General features: G+C 40.3%; 1 protein-coding gene across 3 annotated transcripts in view; it reads right to left on the bottom strand.

Moving 5' to 3' along the window:
• Positions 1-17,721, bottom strand: part of rapgef1b (Rap guanine nucleotide exchange factor (GEF) 1b) — a 123,147-nt gene that overhangs the window by 45,018 nt on the left and 60,408 nt on the right. Inside the window, exons 4-10 of one of the 3 annotated variants that reach the window (XM_057818246.1) lie at positions 15,051-15,207; positions 14,886-14,974; positions 10,712-10,867; positions 9,387-9,437; positions 5,278-5,392; positions 2,535-2,721; positions 1,966-2,460 (exon numbers count right to left, since the gene is read on the bottom strand). In XM_057818246.1, coding sequence (XP_057674229.1) covers positions 1,966-2,460; positions 2,535-2,721; positions 5,278-5,392; positions 9,387-9,437; positions 10,712-10,867; positions 14,886-14,974; positions 15,051-15,207 — 1,250 coding nt within the window. The remainder of the gene's footprint in view (positions 1-1,965; positions 2,461-2,534; positions 2,722-5,277; positions 5,393-9,386; positions 9,438-10,711; positions 10,868-14,885; positions 14,975-15,050; positions 15,208-17,721) is intronic. The other 2 variants (XM_057818247.1, XM_057818248.1) reach the window with 2 other exon arrangements.

Raw genomic sequence — 17,721 nt, 5'->3', positions numbered from 1 at the left:
CTTTTAACTAGGCCTGCAAGCAGGACTGAACGAGCTCACGCAACTCGGACGGCACGCAGGTCAGGGTGGTGGCAGATCGTCCCCCTCTAATCATCTCACCAGTAACTTAACATGTGCACGAAACTCGCCTTTGTTTTTGTGTGGAACCTCTTTTGTGTTGTAGGCATGGCTGAACAGAGTTGTTTTTGTACATCCTGAGATGAGAAATGCAAACACACACTTAGGTGAAAAAAAAAAAAACTATTGAAGAGGGTCCAACAAAAAAATGGAGAGCTACTGAGCAGTGAAGCCACGCCTATTCAAACCCAAAAATCAATATTCTAATTGGGCCAATTTGATCAAGTGTGCCAAATTTCACGACTTTCTAACCTGCTGAAGTCCCTGAAGAAATCGACTTCCTTTTAATGGCGAACACAGGGTCGTCATGGCAACAGACAGAGACATGTGGACATGGGCCTTAAAATGTAATCTTACAAAAGGTCTTGTGACTACACTCACCAACCTGAAATGAACTGGACATGTGTAAGTAAATTGAGTGACTTTCTGTTGGCACTGTGGGGACTGCTGCAAATGACCCCTACAGGACACTTCAAGGTATGACTCTCAACAAGCACGGGAGGTTTGGACCAGATGTTATACACTACCGTTTGTTTGTTTGGGGTCAAAGAGACCACAAAGAGACCCCAAACTTTTAACGGTATTGTATCATATTGGATTTTTCATTATGTACACTACCGTTCAAAAGTTTGAGGTCTAGGCGACCCCAAACTTTTGAACGGTAGTGTATATCTACCAAGTTATGACTGTTAAAAATTTCTGGTGAAACAAAATGGCGACGGTCATTTTCACTTCAACGAAACCTCAATATTTTTCCTCAGGCAGCTGAACACGTCTTCAGGCTCCCCTGATGCATGTTTGAGGTCAATTGATTTTTTCCCCTTGTTTAGCAATAAAGGGCGGATCCTGTTCCCAGCAGGGCCCGCCAGGCCTAATGGGTAATATTTCAATGTAGTCGTGTTCAGGCTGGGATACCTCATATACATGCCAGATATAAAAAAGACTACACCTTGGATCAGGGAGTTATTAGTCATTTACTGAATCTGCCACCCCGCCCAGGTCAGGCCCATGAATGAAACCCACCATTTTAATTACTTTAGATCTCATATGTCCCATGAACAGTGTTGCCAATTTTGAGGAGGAACTCCCTAGGTGCAAATGTCTCAGATTATGCACCCTACAACTCAATATAATTTTCCTATTCAAAATTTCCGATTTCCTGTTGGGACTGGTATGAGTGCAAGAGACTATTTGGAGCAGTTTTGAACAATGTATTGACTCCCCAAATTTCCTCGTTCTACATTTAAAAATCTACTAAGAAAGGCTTTTTTGAAATGTTCAAGGGGGGGCTGTTAAGCCATTTTACGTTTTTTTAGGTCACAAAATTATGTTACGGTTTTTTAGGTCACAAAATTATCAAAATTCACGCCAAGCTGCATATATGTGCAAATTTTGGTGAGTTTTTGAGCATGTTAAGGCTTCCAAATTGTCCATTTTCATTGCTAAAAAAAACATTTACCAATACAATAAAAACAATAATAATAATCCTTTGCATTACAATAGCTAATTAAAACAAAAGGTTATTTCACGATATTAAACATTTCTCAACCAAAAAAAGCAACAACAAAAAAAGAGAAAAAATTGTAACAATTCCCTGATTTCTGTAATATACAGTAAACAGCAAATAACAATTTTAATATGATATCATTAGTTGATTAATCGCAAAAATTATTTCTTAATTGCACATCAAAATAATCGTCTACCACCATCAAACAAATGAAAAATGATCAATCAATGCCAGCCACCCCAATTCAAATGGAACTGACGTCTATGGCTGTCAAAGGAAGTGAAAGAGTTAACCGCTTGACAAGTACGGTTTTGAGATCCCCAGTCGATGGCTCTACTTACTGTGTTTACTTTTCTTTTCCGGGAGTGGAGGTGGGCTAGCGGACACGTCGGCGTTGTCAGCGCAAATATAGTGCGCGACAAAAACACCGCCGTTGGTCTGCGGCATGGGCGAGATGGGCGTGAAAAGCGGAAAGGGTGGCGGTTCCTCTTCGGACAGGTTGTCGTACTGGGAAGGGTAGCGCTCGTACACCTTGGAGCCCCCGTCGGGGAAGGGCGGCGTCTGCGTGCTGCGCCGCTTTTTCTGGGGCAAAGCGGGCGGCGCACTAATGCGCGAGAGTGGGTTGAGGTGGCCGGGTTGTGGCGTCCAGTACTCTGGCGGTGGCGCGCTGAAGCGAGGTTGTGATGGCTGCTGCCCGGGGACCGGCGAAGACGACTCGCTTTGCGACTCCGGCAGCGGGCTGAGGCAACCGCCCGTTGGGATTGCGGGCAGGTTTTCCCCGACTGAGAGGTCCTGGTGGAGGAAGTCGTAGTCGGGGTCGTAGTTTTCTGTGTTGTCTGAAATGGGAAAAGTGAAAAGACTTAAGTTCACCATCTCAGCCGTAGTGTCTGGCTCCCGCCTTCTCTTTTACCTAGCGTCTCGCAGCTGGTGTTCCTAGAACACTGGCCGCTGTCCTGCTCCATGGAGGAAAGCTGTTCATCCGATTTGCTGAGCTTGCCCATGCTACTGCAAGGGGACAGGCGCGGGGAGTCCCCGCCGTAAGACTGGCTGCCTCCCGAGAAGCGCCGCTGGACAAACTCCTGCTCGTAATCGTGCTGCTGCAACAGAAGGAAGAAGTGTTGCTTGAGCACAACTTTATTGTCACGCTCACTTTTTCGACGTTGCAAAAAGTCGACATTTCAAAACAGGTACCAACCTTTAGAGCTGGGAATCTTTGGGCACCTAACGATTCGATTACGATTACGATTCAGAGGCTCCGATTCGATTATAAAACGATTATTGATGCACCCCCCTCCTTTTTTTTTTTTTTTTTTTTTTTAAATAAAGTTTTGTACATTTGTTCCAAAATTGTTCAAAAATACTCTCAGGCTAAACCAAACTACTATTTCAGTATCAAGTTAACATATAGCAGTAAACAAATATACAAAAATAACATTAAATAAAAAAAACTCCAGTCCCCATTCTGTATCAGCAGCTTTAAACTACATTCAATTAATTTAATGTTGTGAATCAACCGTTAAAGTTGTTAAAATTGCTCCCGTTATTCCATAATTTCCCTTTTGTCTACTTTTGACATGTGAAAGTTTTAAAACTATTTTAAAGATAGATTCAAGTCAATATTTTACCGATTTAGGAGTATTTTAGATAAAAAGTTAATTAGGTTTGCTTGGAAGGTTCGCTACAACAGCATTGCAGGGAAGTTTACTGCTTTAAGATGGCGGCCGTTTACTAACGCCCGCATCTAGCTTTTTGCAGATGTGCTGCTACCACTACCGAGTCTATAATCCATCTAGTCCTATATAAATGATATCTACCGTAACATTATGTAGCTTAGCTGTACTTGTAGCAGCTTTTCGGCAGCAGGCAGGTATGTTGTTGTGTTTTTTTTATCTCGTGGCATGAGTTGAGCTAGAGCCGTGAGTTGAGCGTTGGCATTACCCGAGGGGCCGGTTAATGAGAAGCATAATGTTTAGCTACTCCCGCTCCATTCCGTCCCGAAGCCCGCGCGGCGCGCTGAGTGTGTTGTACTTCCGCTTTACTTGGCATATTTCAATAATCGGAATTTGGATGTTTGTGAATCGTTCTCGAATCTTCCACGGCCGAATCGCGAATAATCTAAGAATCGGAAATTTTGCACACCTCTACCAACCATTGCACTAAAGCTGAAGATAAACGATTTTACAGTGATCCTTCGCTACATTGCACTTCAAACTTTGCGCCCTCAGTCCATCTCGTTTTTTTTTTTTTTTTTTTTTTTTAATTAAAAAAAAAAAAAAAAAATGAAGTGGCTTATTGAACGTAAACGATGATTGACAGACATTTGTGTTTGATATTGCCAGAGCTTAAAAAACATATTAAAATATATATATACATTTTTATAATTAGTATTATACTTTGGGGAAAAATATGAAAAAAACATGTCTAATATGTATCTCTTTCTAATGCTAAATCTGAATAAATACATTGAATAAAAAAACAAAAAAATTTTTTATGGGTGTGTTTTACTTATCAAAGCGGGTTCTGGTCCCCATTAACCGCGAAAAATGAGGGATGACTGTATATTATTAATCTTTGCCAAAGACGGTGATAGACGTCCAATTTACTTGGACTGGAAGCCCAATTTTTGTTTTTTTAAGAAAAATAGAAAAAAGAACATTCAACACGAAAAAAGTGTACAATATGCATATTTTGGGGAAAAAAAAAAAAAAAGGTAAAATTGAAGATTTTTTGGTTTTGTTTAAGTTTTATATATTTTTTTTCATTTGTGGGTGATTTTTTAAGTGTTTATCTTTTAGGGAAAAATCAAAATAGTATGATTTTAATTGTCCTCTACTATAAAATGTGTCTAATTAGTTATCCTACCGCACAACAATGTTACAAAAACATTGAATTTGTAATTTCATGAAATAAAATTTGCAAAGCCCTTTTGGGAAAAAAATCAGAAACATGTCAAAATCTTATAGGTAAAACATCCCTAATACAGTTAGAAAAAGTAACAAAAATGACAAAAATGCCTATGTTCTGTCAAAAGTCACTGTCAGTAACACTTGTTTTCGTCAACGATGATGACAACGAAAGTATTTCGTCAAAGAACAATTTTTTTCATGACAATGATGTGCTCAAAACGTGTCTTGGGAGACTAAAACATAACAAGATGGATGCCAGTTGTCGTCTGACGACACGCGGATGAGATGAAAATTCGCCATAGTTTCTGTCATCAATTTAAAATGTGTGACATTTTCTTAATTTATGTGTAGTTACCATGCATTTAGCAGTGTTTGGTCATGTCACTCATGTGATGTGGTGCCCCCCCCCCCCAAACTAGACGAACACATTTTGAAATGACTCATAAGACTAAGACTAATTAGTATTTTCGTCCAAAAGACTAAGACAAAAATTAAAATGGCTGCCAAAAACAACACTGGCCAGCAATTGGATTTCTATAACTGTCAATAGCACTGAAGCACTACTTCACTTACTTTTGGTGAAAGTCGGTTCCTCAAACATGATATCTGCCATTGATAGCAAACCATTTGAATGATCATGTTTAAGCACCACTGACGGCGATAAATGTATCCATTTGGACTGGGAATGGCTAACAGCTATCATCGTCAATGGCAGCTAATGAATTCACCTTAATGTCTCCCACTGACCTGTCTGTGGACGCTGCATGGCAAACTGGATCCCCGGCTCATGGGGGCGACCACTGCCACCCGCGTTGGTGAAGGGGCCGACTGACGCTTCTTGGGCGGGAGGGCCGGCGGAGGGCTGTCCATAAATACACATAGTGGGCGACAATGAATAAGGGGACAATGAATACGGGGGACCAAAAAAAACAAACAAAACAAAAACAAAGCATATCTACCAAAAGCACATGTACAATACTATGGAACCTCGTTCACTTTTGCAAACCCAATTATTCGTTTACTAATACAGGGAGTCCTCGGGTTACAATGTCCTCAACCTACAACATTTAGAAAACAGTGTCTCATACGCCATTTGGTCCCCAGTGCCAAAGTTTCTGCGAAGTATAGCGCTCGATTTTGGATACCGGGAAGATCTTTGCCTTTTTGCCCTCCTTTTTTTTCCCAAATTATGGCCTCAAAGAAGAACGCTTATCTAGCTGGTTCCAAAAGAAAAGCAATTACTTTTATTGGTAAAGACATGCTGCTTACAGACTAGGCATGTGCCGATATGAGATTCTGACGGTATGATAACCATAATCAAATATAAGTTTCAGGCCATGGTATTGCAATTACAGCTCTAAAATATGTAAGTGATCCCTCGCTTTTCGCAGTTAATCAGGACCAGAACCCGCAGTGATAAGAGAAAAAACGCATAGTAGCGCACCCCCCCATCCAACCCCAATTTTTTTTTTTGTGTGTGTGTGTTCAATGTATTAAATTCAGATTTAGCATTGAAAGAGATACATATAAGAGATGTTTCCTCACTTTTTTCCCCCAAAATATAATTTAAAAAAAAACTTGTATATGTAAATGTATATCTATTTTTTAATAAATGGTTTTTAAGCACTCTAAATGTAATAAGTTTAAAACATCTTACTGTCCCACCATAAAGTACAAAAATGCTTGTCTTTATTGAATGCTTCATTGAGTGAGTCCACTCAAATCCGCTCAAGCTGCTCACATACACACAATGAGTTGCCACAGCAACTGTTTAACAAGTTAAACAATGATTGACGCATGCGGCGCTTTGCTTTTTCCAAGCCATCTCTGGCGAGATCAGACCTTAACGTCTGTCAATCATCGTTAACTATAATAAGCAATCCCAGTGCACTGCCTGACCAAGAAAAGCAGCAGAAGTGAGAGACTGTGATTGAGGACAGCTCTATAAAATACTGCATTTATTTATCCTATTTTTTTTTAATTAAAAAAAAAATCTGCGATGGACTGAGGGCATAAAGTTTAAAGTGCAAAGTAGCAAGGGATCCTTGTACTTTGAGATATCTGGGTTAAAAAAATTCCATTAAACAGGACTTTTTTTCCCTCCAAAATATATTAGCAAATTGGAACACGAGTATAATGTTCAGTTTAAAAACAACAACAAAAAATATCTAAAATATTCTAAATTAAAATAAATGCAGTCCTTTAAGTGAGCCTAAACCCACAACCACAGTTCAACATTATTTCCATCAGAAGAGTGCTGCAACAATTCATCGATTAACTCGAGTATTCGATTAGAAAAAAATATTCGAATATTGTTGCTTCGAGTATTCGTTTAATTACAGTGGCGTTGTAATGGTTTATTTTGAAAGTCTTTGCATTTAGTTTAATTGATAAGGGTGGATACACTGCCCTCTGGTCTGCCTCTTTACACATGGCTGAATCCAACTGCTCCCTGTTAAGACCAACATAAGCTAAGTTTTGTTTGAGCTAATGTTTTTTTTTAACGCATTCATAATTTAGTTGATAGGTATATTTAGTCGTTTTTTGTGGGAATATGTGTCTGAACCATTTGTCTGAACCATTTGTTAAAAGCATTGTAAAAAAAAACTTTAGCATTTTATAGCATTTAAGCTTTTTTATGCAAGTTAGCCAATTGTTCTATTGTTGTACATAGGTCCTCATTAAAAAAAAACAAAAAAAAACGTTTGAGGCTCAGCTCAGGTATTTTAATATTTCATGTTCCTTATCCGATTTTCAAATATATTCGAACTAACTAGTTCATCGATTAATAGACTAAAATATTCGATAGCTGCACCCCTACATCAGAACAAAAATAATTTAATCATCTCCCATAAAAAGCAGATGTGTATGACTCGTATCATGTTTACATAACACACACACGCTCTTTCTCAAGACAGACAGTTGCCAGAAAGAAAAAAACCACATGTTTTACCACCGCTAGACACACTAAACACGCTGGAGTTAACTCTCATAGCTGGTGAGAAACGTTGATGACAGTGTTTACTAGCCTTTAATTTTGTATATACACGAAATCATATTGGAGGTATTGCCTCCTCGGCAGCCACCCTCCGCGAACATGTCAGTTAGCCCTCCTACTCTAAGACGTGGCCGTCAGTAACTTTTCTGTTGCCGAAGTATTCCCATACCAGCGACTTAGTTTTCTTCGATGGGGGGATAAAAGTTCAGGAGTTTCACCTCCTCCAGCCATTGTGTAGCACAGTACTGACACTGAGCAACAACTGGTGGGGAAGGGTTGAGCCTAGAAGCTGCAAATGACGGATTCCTCCCTGCATTTTTTGGGATATAAAAAAATAGCAAATATTGTAAGGAGTGTAAGACGGAAATTTTTGCGGTTTTGGAACTGCGTCGTTTCATACCATGGTATATCTTGAAACCGGTAATCGGCACATGTCTAGTTCAGACCAAACTTAAACCGTCGGGCCAAATTTGTGTTGACAAAGACCTTACGTGGCACACAGTCGAAGTCCGTGAAACGTCTAGTTCAGGTAATGTAAATATAAGGATAGTAAAGTAACGAATTGGATTGCATTTAAGTTTCAGGTTGCAATGTTGCTGTGTTGAGTTTTGAAGTTCAGTAGTTGTGTTCCGTGCGTTTGGTTGTAAAAAAAAACAAAACAAAAAAAACACTGAAAACACCAACTCTCCATCCACCTCCCAGTAATTCTGTATTCGTGAGTACAGCATTTTTTTAAATTCAAAATATTTTGACGTAAATTTTGACATTTAACGGTGATAGCCGACGGGTTACTTGTTCGTAACTTGAGAACTCCCCGTTCCATATTTTCCGGATTATATTTATTGCATTTATGCTTTCCATAGTTACCCTGGGCTTGTGACGTAAACTTAGGTACAACTCACATTTAAAAAAAACAACAACAAAAAACTTTACCATTAATTTAAAAAGCAAATACCGTATTGACCCGAATATAAGACGGCCCTGATTATAAGACGACCCCCTCTTTTTTAAGACTCAAGTTTCAAAAAAACACTTTTTGAACACCAAATTGATTTTTATACAGAAAATAATTACAGTACATCTGAAACAAATGATTATAACAATATATTTTGGAGAAAAAGAATGTTATTTTGCCTCATTCAAATCTTAATATCTGAACATTTAAATATGTAAACTAAAGTGCAATCACATTTGTAAATGAATGGCTTCTGGTTTTTGAAATGTAAATAAACCAACAAAATTGCAATAACTGCATTAACCATCAAAGTGAAGTCTAACTAACTAGTCTTGAAACAAATCTGAATAAGGAAAAACATTGCAATGAAATAATGCAAACTGGTTAAACTTGAGAGTAGCTGAGATCTGTCATGACAGAACATCGCTTCAATGATATCTGGCGCCATCTAGCGTCGTAAATGAGTATAACGTCTAGTCCGCGAATATAACATGACCCCCACTTTTTCAGTCTTATTTCAATGCAAAAAAACACTGTCTTATATTCGGGCCAATACGGTAAATTACATAAAACACTGTTTTAGCAACAGTTCGTGATCCAGTTTTGTGAACTGAGGTTCCACGCTCGGGTTAGCGTTTCGCTTGTTCAGTCTTTCACAGCGACGTTAGGTCAACACAGGGCAACGGGCAGAGCGCCATGTGCGATGGAGGCCAATGAGAGGACAGTCTCACACGCTCATGCATATTTTGATTGGCGGACAGTGCAAAATAAAAAAAATAAAAAAAAGAATGACACCATGCAGGTCCATCCAATCCGGAAGCTTTATGAGGGCTCAAAGGGGTAGGCTGGATATCTCGGGTAAGATGTTAGAATGGTCACAAGTGATCATATGAGCTAACATACTTCTCCTTGAGAGTGGGCTTCCTTTGGCCACCGTCACAACTCAACTGTGCTCTGTGCCCAGAACCCAAGAAGGGGAGACAAAGGTTGAAACAGGTTGAGACAGCACAAAGAGCAGGACAGGAAAACAAAGCCAGTGACAACAACCCCTCGTATCGGCGATCAAGTCAGTGATGTCTTGAGAGATCATCTCATTTCATTCATTTTGCTTCACATCACGGAGACTAGGTGTGGGAACCTTACGATATGACACGATACAAAGCTCACGATAACGATCTCACCACATAGCGATACAATGATTATCGATACATGTCAGGTTCCCAACGTTGTACCTGCATCTAATTCCAGCTCATCAGCAGTGTTGTTAAACCGATCCAATGCGGCTTGCCAAGATATTGACTTGCTGCCATTTGACAGTTTATATACAGTGCCCTCCATAATTATTGGCACCCCTGAAAAAGATGTGTTCTTTATCTTCTAATATTTTTTTCTTATTCAAATAATATGGGACCTTAATGGAAAAAAAGAGAAAAATCCAACCTTCAATACAAGTGCATTCATTCAGTGGGGAAAAAAAGTCACATAAAGAAAAAATTATTTGACATCAAATAATGTGTGTCACAATTATTAGCAACCCTGGTGTTAATATTTTGTACAACACCTCATAGATAAAAAGTGACTTAGGTTCACTAGGAAGGTTCTCTACAACAGAGCCTTCTTGAGAAGTCTACTGCTTTAAGATGGCGGCTGTTTACCAACGCATCTAGTTCTTTATTATACTTGTTGCTAATGCCGCCGTGTCTGTCATTTGCATCTAGTTCTGTATATATGTAATATCTACCGAAGCATCATGTGGGCGTAGTTTGTAGGCTATCGGCTACAGTCAGGTATTATTGGAGCCACCTAGCATAGTACCGTCGCGTTTGCATCGGCGTCACACTCTCCTGCCTCCTCCCCATTCCTGCTCTGCTCTCTCGTCTCCGTGAGTCCGTCTTTTTCAGACTTTTCCCGCGGCAGTCAACCAACATCGTAACGCATAGTAACGCACACCTTTCCCGCCTCAGTAACGGTAACGGCGTTTCCAAGATTAGACAAGTAATTCATTAGATTACTCACTACTGAAGAAAATAACGCCGTTAGTAACGCCATTATATTCTAACGCCGTTATTAACAACACTGGTGAAAACACCAATGACACAGTTTGGCTACTGTAATGGGTATCAAAACCCTAAGTCAATGCACCATTGTAAATCCTCATTGTTTGGTGCTGTGCTACGTGCCTTTCCTGATCTCAATTACATGACTCGCCACAGGAACAAAAGCAGTACCTGAGTTCTGCCATCTTGGCTTCAGGGAGGGGAGGTTTCGGAGGGGCTATTTCCTCGTCGGGTGCGTCCGAGGGTGCCTCGGCAGGAGCTGCCACTGGAGCTTTCTTCGTCACCTCCGACTCCCGCTCTATTGAGGGCACCTCTGAAGGTGCGCTGCTGCAGAACACACAGGATAATTCAGAATAAGGGTGTGCCAAAAAAAAATCGATTATTAGATGCGTCGCGATTCGACACGTGACGATTCGATTATGATTCACAAAAGTTCAAATATGATGATTTTCCCTAATAACTTTATGACATCCGCTAGTAGCAGAAAGAAATTGAAGACACGTCTGCCGCCCGGACACCTTTAACGCACGCACGCACGCACGCACGCACAACATTATGATAGATGCAGCTGTTTACTGAGCGAGAGATTTACTGCTTTTCCAAAGACTTGAAAATAAATTTGTGTATGAGACAGGCAGGCACCCGGCAGTTTTTTTTTTAAAGCGAGAGGGGAAGAGAGATAGTTCGTTGATCCTTGTGTGTTGCTAAGTCCTGTGGGCGTCTATAAGAGGTGAGTACACGAACCCTCTTGTACTGTTTAGCCTTTATTGTTGTTGTTTTTGAGATGTTACTAGTTAGCGCCGAGCGCTATGCTAATTAGCGACTTCGCTAACATGTATTTCCATGTCAAGTTGTGCGTTTTTTGCTGGTGTACAAAAGTTATTCCGGATGCAGAACGTTTAAAACCAGGCTTAACTACAGCGGTAACACAACAAACATGTGAAATAGTACAGAAATCTGTGAAAACAAAGTATATTGTTTAACAGAAGTCTTATTACTAAAGACACTTTGTTTTAAGAGGATGTGGAATTCATTCCATCAGTGTTAATTTTATTGTATTGTTGAGATAAATAAGCTTTAAACAGCTAAAGTTTGTCTACCTTCTTGTGAAAAAGAGGATCTCAAGGCCAGTTGTGTGTTGTATAGGCATGTTGAGAAATAAGTACTGCCTTTAAAATGGTTAATGCTTTTGCACTTTCTTGCTTAAAATAAAAAATAAAAATAAAAAAGCAACAGTTTAAGAGCAGCTTTTTGTTGTACAGGCATGTTTCCTTCGTTCCTGTTGAATCATTAGGATATTTTAAATAAATAATTGACATTTTTGTTTGGCTACTTTATTAATTAGTAATGTATAATGCATCAATGATCGTGATGATCGTTCAATAATTGAATCGTGGCACTAAGCCTGTCGCAATATGCAATAATTCCATTTATCGCACGATATATAAAAATGAAGGCGGTAATTTTTCCGCTGCGATTTATCGCCTCGCGTGCACGTGCGTGCGGCAGACGTGCTGTTAAAAGTTCGGATTCCTTGTTACCAACTGCAAAAAATGCATTTTCGTTCCAGGTCCGGCAAAAAATAGCGCCGGAGCCAATCGTTCCCATTATATCCTATTGTTCAACGTATACCGGCCGCGCCAGTGCTCCGAATTGACTGCGGACCATCTCCGGCGGGCCGGTGATGTTGACGTGTGGGCGCTCCCGTCACAGGTGATATTTCACGTGGGGCGCCTATTTTTTGGCACAACACCGGATATTTGAGCGGCAAATTAAGAGCGCTGTGCTTCAAACTCGTCCTGTTTATGAAAGTCGATTGTCATATGCTGGTGTTGTGCAGTAATGAGCAGATGTGACTTCAGCGGCGCTTGCTAACTTTTTTAATGCGTGCACACACTAGATATCATGAAATGGCAAACTAGATGTGCTACTTCCCATGCCATTAGCTACGTGAGCCAAGGATGATTATGGGACACGTAGTCCATATGCTACATCGATGAATTATAAACCGCCATGACTGAATGGAAGTTAAGAAGGCCTAATCAATCCATACCAGTGACTATAGATAATGCTGCAAATATTGTTAATTCAGTACGTGACACAAATGGATTTGGACTACAAATAGAATGTCTTGCTCATGTAGAAAACCTAGCTGCTAAGAGAGCTGTAGCAATCAACAGTGTGCCCCGCCTCACTTTACAAACAGTAAAGATTGTTCTCAGCACTTTATACTCTTCAGATCAGTAAGAAGCACATAGATATTATGCACTAAAATGCATGTTTACATGATGGCAATTTAATTTGTTCTCGTTTGCAAAAACAAAACAAAACAAAACAACAAACAAAAAATACTCCCCCCCCCCCCCCCCCCCAGAGCATTAAATGTATTGAATCAGATCGAAAATCGTGTCCCCCCGTATCGAAAATCGTACCGAACAGTGACTTAACTGTATGGTTGCATCCCTATGGAACACCATTGCAGAAGCTATGAGGGGAAAAGTTTTCATTTGCCTAAATGCTTAAGTTATTAACTGCAATTGAATTTTTTTTCTTGAAAAACACATTTTATTTATTCTGTGTTTCTGTGCGGTATTAATATTGTTGTCTTTTACTTAAGAGGCTTGGTCTATTTTTTTTTTTTAGTTGTGATTTCTTATCACGTTTAAATGGGTGTACTTGATCTATTAATATATACTGTATTCTCACTGTTATTGTAAATTGGTTTTAAAAAAAATTGGGGGGGGGGGGCGCAACAATATCGCATATCTCAGTAATTTATGAGATAAATTATCGCACACTAAAATTTGTTATCGCGACAGGCCTACGTAGCACCTTTAATGGTAATCGAATCGAATCGTGGGGTGCCTAAGATGGCACACACCTACCGTAATCTCCCGAATATAACGCGCACTTTTTCCCCCCCAAATCAACTTGTAATATCATGGTGCGCATTATAAACGGGTACATGAATGGAGACAGCTATATATCGAAACGGCCACGTTGCGTTGAAGAAACGTATGCGGCGATCCGTTGCCGACCATTACGGTACGTGACGTAACCATTTTGCTTCGGTAATACTTCACTCTGATCGGCCGAATGATTTCGTCTGTGTTAAATTCTGCTTTTTTCACTCTTCATAAAGCACAGGATTTAGTTTCTTCAACTCATTTGAGTCAACGTTTATTGCAGCTCCGCAACTCGGACCATAACAAACGTAACAACATAGACTTCCTGTGTGTGTCCGTCAACTATATCTGTCCCTCGGGAAACTCAAACCCAAATAACAATAGTACCTATTGTTACTGTCGTGTCGACAGCGATGAGCTCTCTCGGATTTCCGACTTATGTTCTCACTTTCATTTTACCTTATCAATCCATGGAAGAAACATTTATTCATCATGATGAAACGAGCAAGTTATACAGCAGCTTTTAAGAGAAAAGTCACATCTGTTTTGTTTTCTCCTAGATTCTGGTAAGTTGGAGAAGTTGTCAAAGTATATTATTACCGTAAATATTGTCAGTTTATGGCAATGTTTTGAACTACCAAAATGCTATGCTTGTGCTGTGTTTCAACCAGTCAGTTAAATGACATTTCTGTATCCGTACACGAGCTCTGTTTTCTTGTATTCTTCTATTTATTGGTGCTAAAATTAGGGTGCGCGTTATAAACGGGTACAATAATTTCCCCTAGATTTTACAAGTAAATTTGGGGTGCGCATTATATACGGGTGCGCCTTATATTCGGGAAATTATGGTAATTCAGAAAACAGAAATACCACTTGATGACATGATTTTTGCGTTACGTTTAAACAATCATGTCATCAACACATAGCTATGCTTGTCAGCCTACACAAACAGTCACTGCAGATGCGGGTTTGGTGAATCAATTCAATTATTACTTCGTTTTGTTTAACAGTAGAGGGCAACACTGGGTAAAATGCGGGCCCTTGAGATCACAAAAAAAAAAAAAAAAAAAAAAAAAAAGAACACCATCCCTACAGTGAAGCATGGGGGTGTTATCATCATGCTTTGGGGGTATTTTCCTGCACATGGGACTAGACGAATACACTGTATTAAGGAGAGGATGAACATGGCCTTTTATTGTGAGATTTTGAGGAAAAACCTCCTTCCCTTAGTTAGAGCATTGAAAATGTTCTTCCAACATGACAATGGCAAATAGGCAATGATTGATAGCTCCCAGCACTCCCAGTCCAAATGGATTGGACGTCAATCACTGGCCATGTCAGTGGAGGGATTAAACATATAATGTGTCTTTTTCTTGAAATTGATCAAACCACCTTAACCTGTCTTTAGGCCACAAAAAGGCCCCACTTTGAGTGCTCACCTCTCTGCTGTAATGATGGGTGGTGCCGGCTTGTTGGATCCAGTGGGCGACGGCTGCTCTTGTTTCTCAATGGTCAGCTTCACCAGCTCCTGTTCAAACCACAGCATATGCTTTAACACCCGGGTCAGTTTCTCCGACACGCCCATTGCCAGAAGTCTGTTTTACCTTGACGCCGTCCAGTACCGCTTTGATGACGTTGGTGACCGACGTCACGTTCTCCTTGTCGTCCAGGTCGATGCCATCCAGCATTACCTGGTCGGCCCAGCGGATCAAGTTAGCCAGACTCTGGTACACCCGGTTGTGGCAGGAAGACAATGCTGAACTGTGGAAAAAGGGTGGAAATAAGGTTGCATTCGTGAAGAATTGTTTTCAAAAAGGGTTCCGGACGAGGGGTGCAACAAAAGATTATTTTGATTGTCGATTTATCACAGATTATTTTTAATTATCGATCCGATAATAGGAATTATGACGTCATCCCAATAAATCCAATAACGTTATATACTGTATTATCGGACCTTTTAATATTAATTTTGGCACGGTGTCGGTGGATTGGGATTATGCTTTTGTTTCCACTCCTGTTTTGCCAATATGCAAAGTTTTGTTACTATTCTAGAGGCCTTATTTTTCCATCACTGACTGATGAACCTTACTATGGCAAGGTCTAACGAGGCTCTCCATTCATTACCTGTATTAATGGCACCTGTTTTAACTCATTATCAGTATATAAGACACCTGTCCACGACCTCAGTCAGTCACACTCTAAACTCCACTATGGCCAAGACCAAAGAGCTGTCGAAGGACACCAGAGACAAAGTTGTAGACCTGCAACAGGCTGGGAAGACTGAATCTGCAATAGGTAAAACGCTTGGTGTAAAGAAATCAACTGTGGTAGCAATTATTAAAAAATGGAAGACATACAACACCACTGATCATCTCCCTCGATCTGGGCCTCCATGCAAGATCTCACCCCGTGGCATCAAAATGATAACAAGAACGGTGAGCAAAAATCCCAGAACCACACGGGGGGACCTAGTGAATGACCTACAGAGAGCTGGGACCACAGTAACAAAGGCTACTATCAGTAAGACAATGCGCCACCAGGGACTCAAATCCTGCACTGCCAGACGTGTCCCGCTGCTGAAGCCAGTACATGTCCAGGCCTGTCTGCGGTTCGCTAGAGAGCATTTAGATGATCCAGAAGAGGACTGGGAGAATGTGTTATGGTCAGATGAAACCAAAATACAGTGGTACCTCTACATACGAAGTTAATCCGTTCCAGGAGCTTGTTTGTAAGTCGAAATGGTCGTATGTCGAGCAGGATTTTCCCATAGGAATACATTATAATTCCATTAATTCGTTCCACAGCCCAAAAACCTGCACTAAATCCTTAAAAAATACTGCTGGTACTATTACAAATGGCAATTACATATAGCAAAACAAAAAAATAATAACTAAAAATCGGATTAATAATATAATAATAATAATAATAATTCATGTAATAGTGTAACGAAACGGGTTCTAATAAGGCGGACGTTTTTTTCTGTACCTGAAGGCACCGCGGCGCTGACGTGACAAAGAGGGAGGGGAGCGGGTGAAAGTTTACTTTCGCTTTCAATGCTTTCTTGAGAACATCGTCAATTGCGGCAGACAGCAGGCGTTTTGTGTTGAATAAGTTGTGAAAGAAATGATGAAAACGTGGCGAAGCTGGCGTTTTCTCTGGAGATGTTACCACAATAAGAATTGTCAGCTTAACTTATAAAGACTGGCGAACGATGGTCGGAGGAGGAAAGTGGAGATGTATTGTTGAGCCATTTCACGGATGCCCACCCTACGCTCATATTTTTCTGTCATTTGTATCTTCATTTAGAAGGTAAGCTTCAACTTTTTCCTTGTTTCACCACCTGTACCAACCTTTTCTGAAACATGTGTTGATTTGTCACACAAGAAAATCCGCCGTGCATTCGTTTGCGGTGCTGCCATTGTCGTCGTATTTCGAGCATGTCGCCGGATGTAGAAACAAATGGCGAGTCAAATTTTACGTCGGATGTCGAAAAGTTCGTGTGTCGAAGCGATCGTATGTAGAGGTACCACTGTAGAACTTTTTGGTAGAAACACAGGTTCTCGTGTTTGGAGGAGATAGAATACTGAATTGCATCCAAAGAACACCATACCCACTGTGATGCATGGGGGTGGAAACATCATGCTTAGGGGCTGTTTTTCTGCAAACGGACCAGGACGACTGATCTGTGTAAAGGAAAGAATGAATGGGGCCATGTATCGAGAGATTTTGAGTGAAAATCTCCATTCCATCAGCAAGGGCATTGAAGATGAGACGTGGCTGGGTCTTTCGGCATGACAATGATCCCAAACACACAGCCAGGGCAACAAAGGAGTGGCTTCGTAAGAAGCATTTCAAGGTCCTGGAGTGGCCTAGCCAGTCTCCAGATCTCAACCCCATAGAAAATCTGTGGAGGGAGTTAAAGGCCGTGTCGCCCAACGACAGCCCCAAAACATCACTGCTCTAGAGGAGATCTGCATGGAGGAATGGAAAACGTTTGGCCTCAGTTATTGCCAACAAAGGGTACATAACAAAGTATTGAGATGAACTTTTGGTATTGATACTTATTTTCCACCATGAATTCTTTAAAAATCAATCAATGTGATTTTCTGTTTATTTTCCACATTCTCTCTCATGGCTGAGGTTTACCCATGATGGCAATTACAGGCCTCTCTAATATTTTCAAGTGGGAGAACTTGCACAATTAGTGGTTAACTAAATACTTATTTGCCCCACTGTATAAAATCCACTAAAATAGTTGTGAGTGGAATTGTGTCG

This window comes from Corythoichthys intestinalis, chromosome 17 (assembly GCF_030265065.1).
Source record: "Corythoichthys intestinalis isolate RoL2023-P3 chromosome 17, ASM3026506v1, whole genome shotgun sequence".
Classification (NCBI taxonomy): Eukaryota; Metazoa; Chordata; class Actinopteri; order Syngnathiformes; family Syngnathidae; genus Corythoichthys; species Corythoichthys intestinalis.
This window is presented reverse-complemented; position numbering and strand designations above follow the sequence as displayed.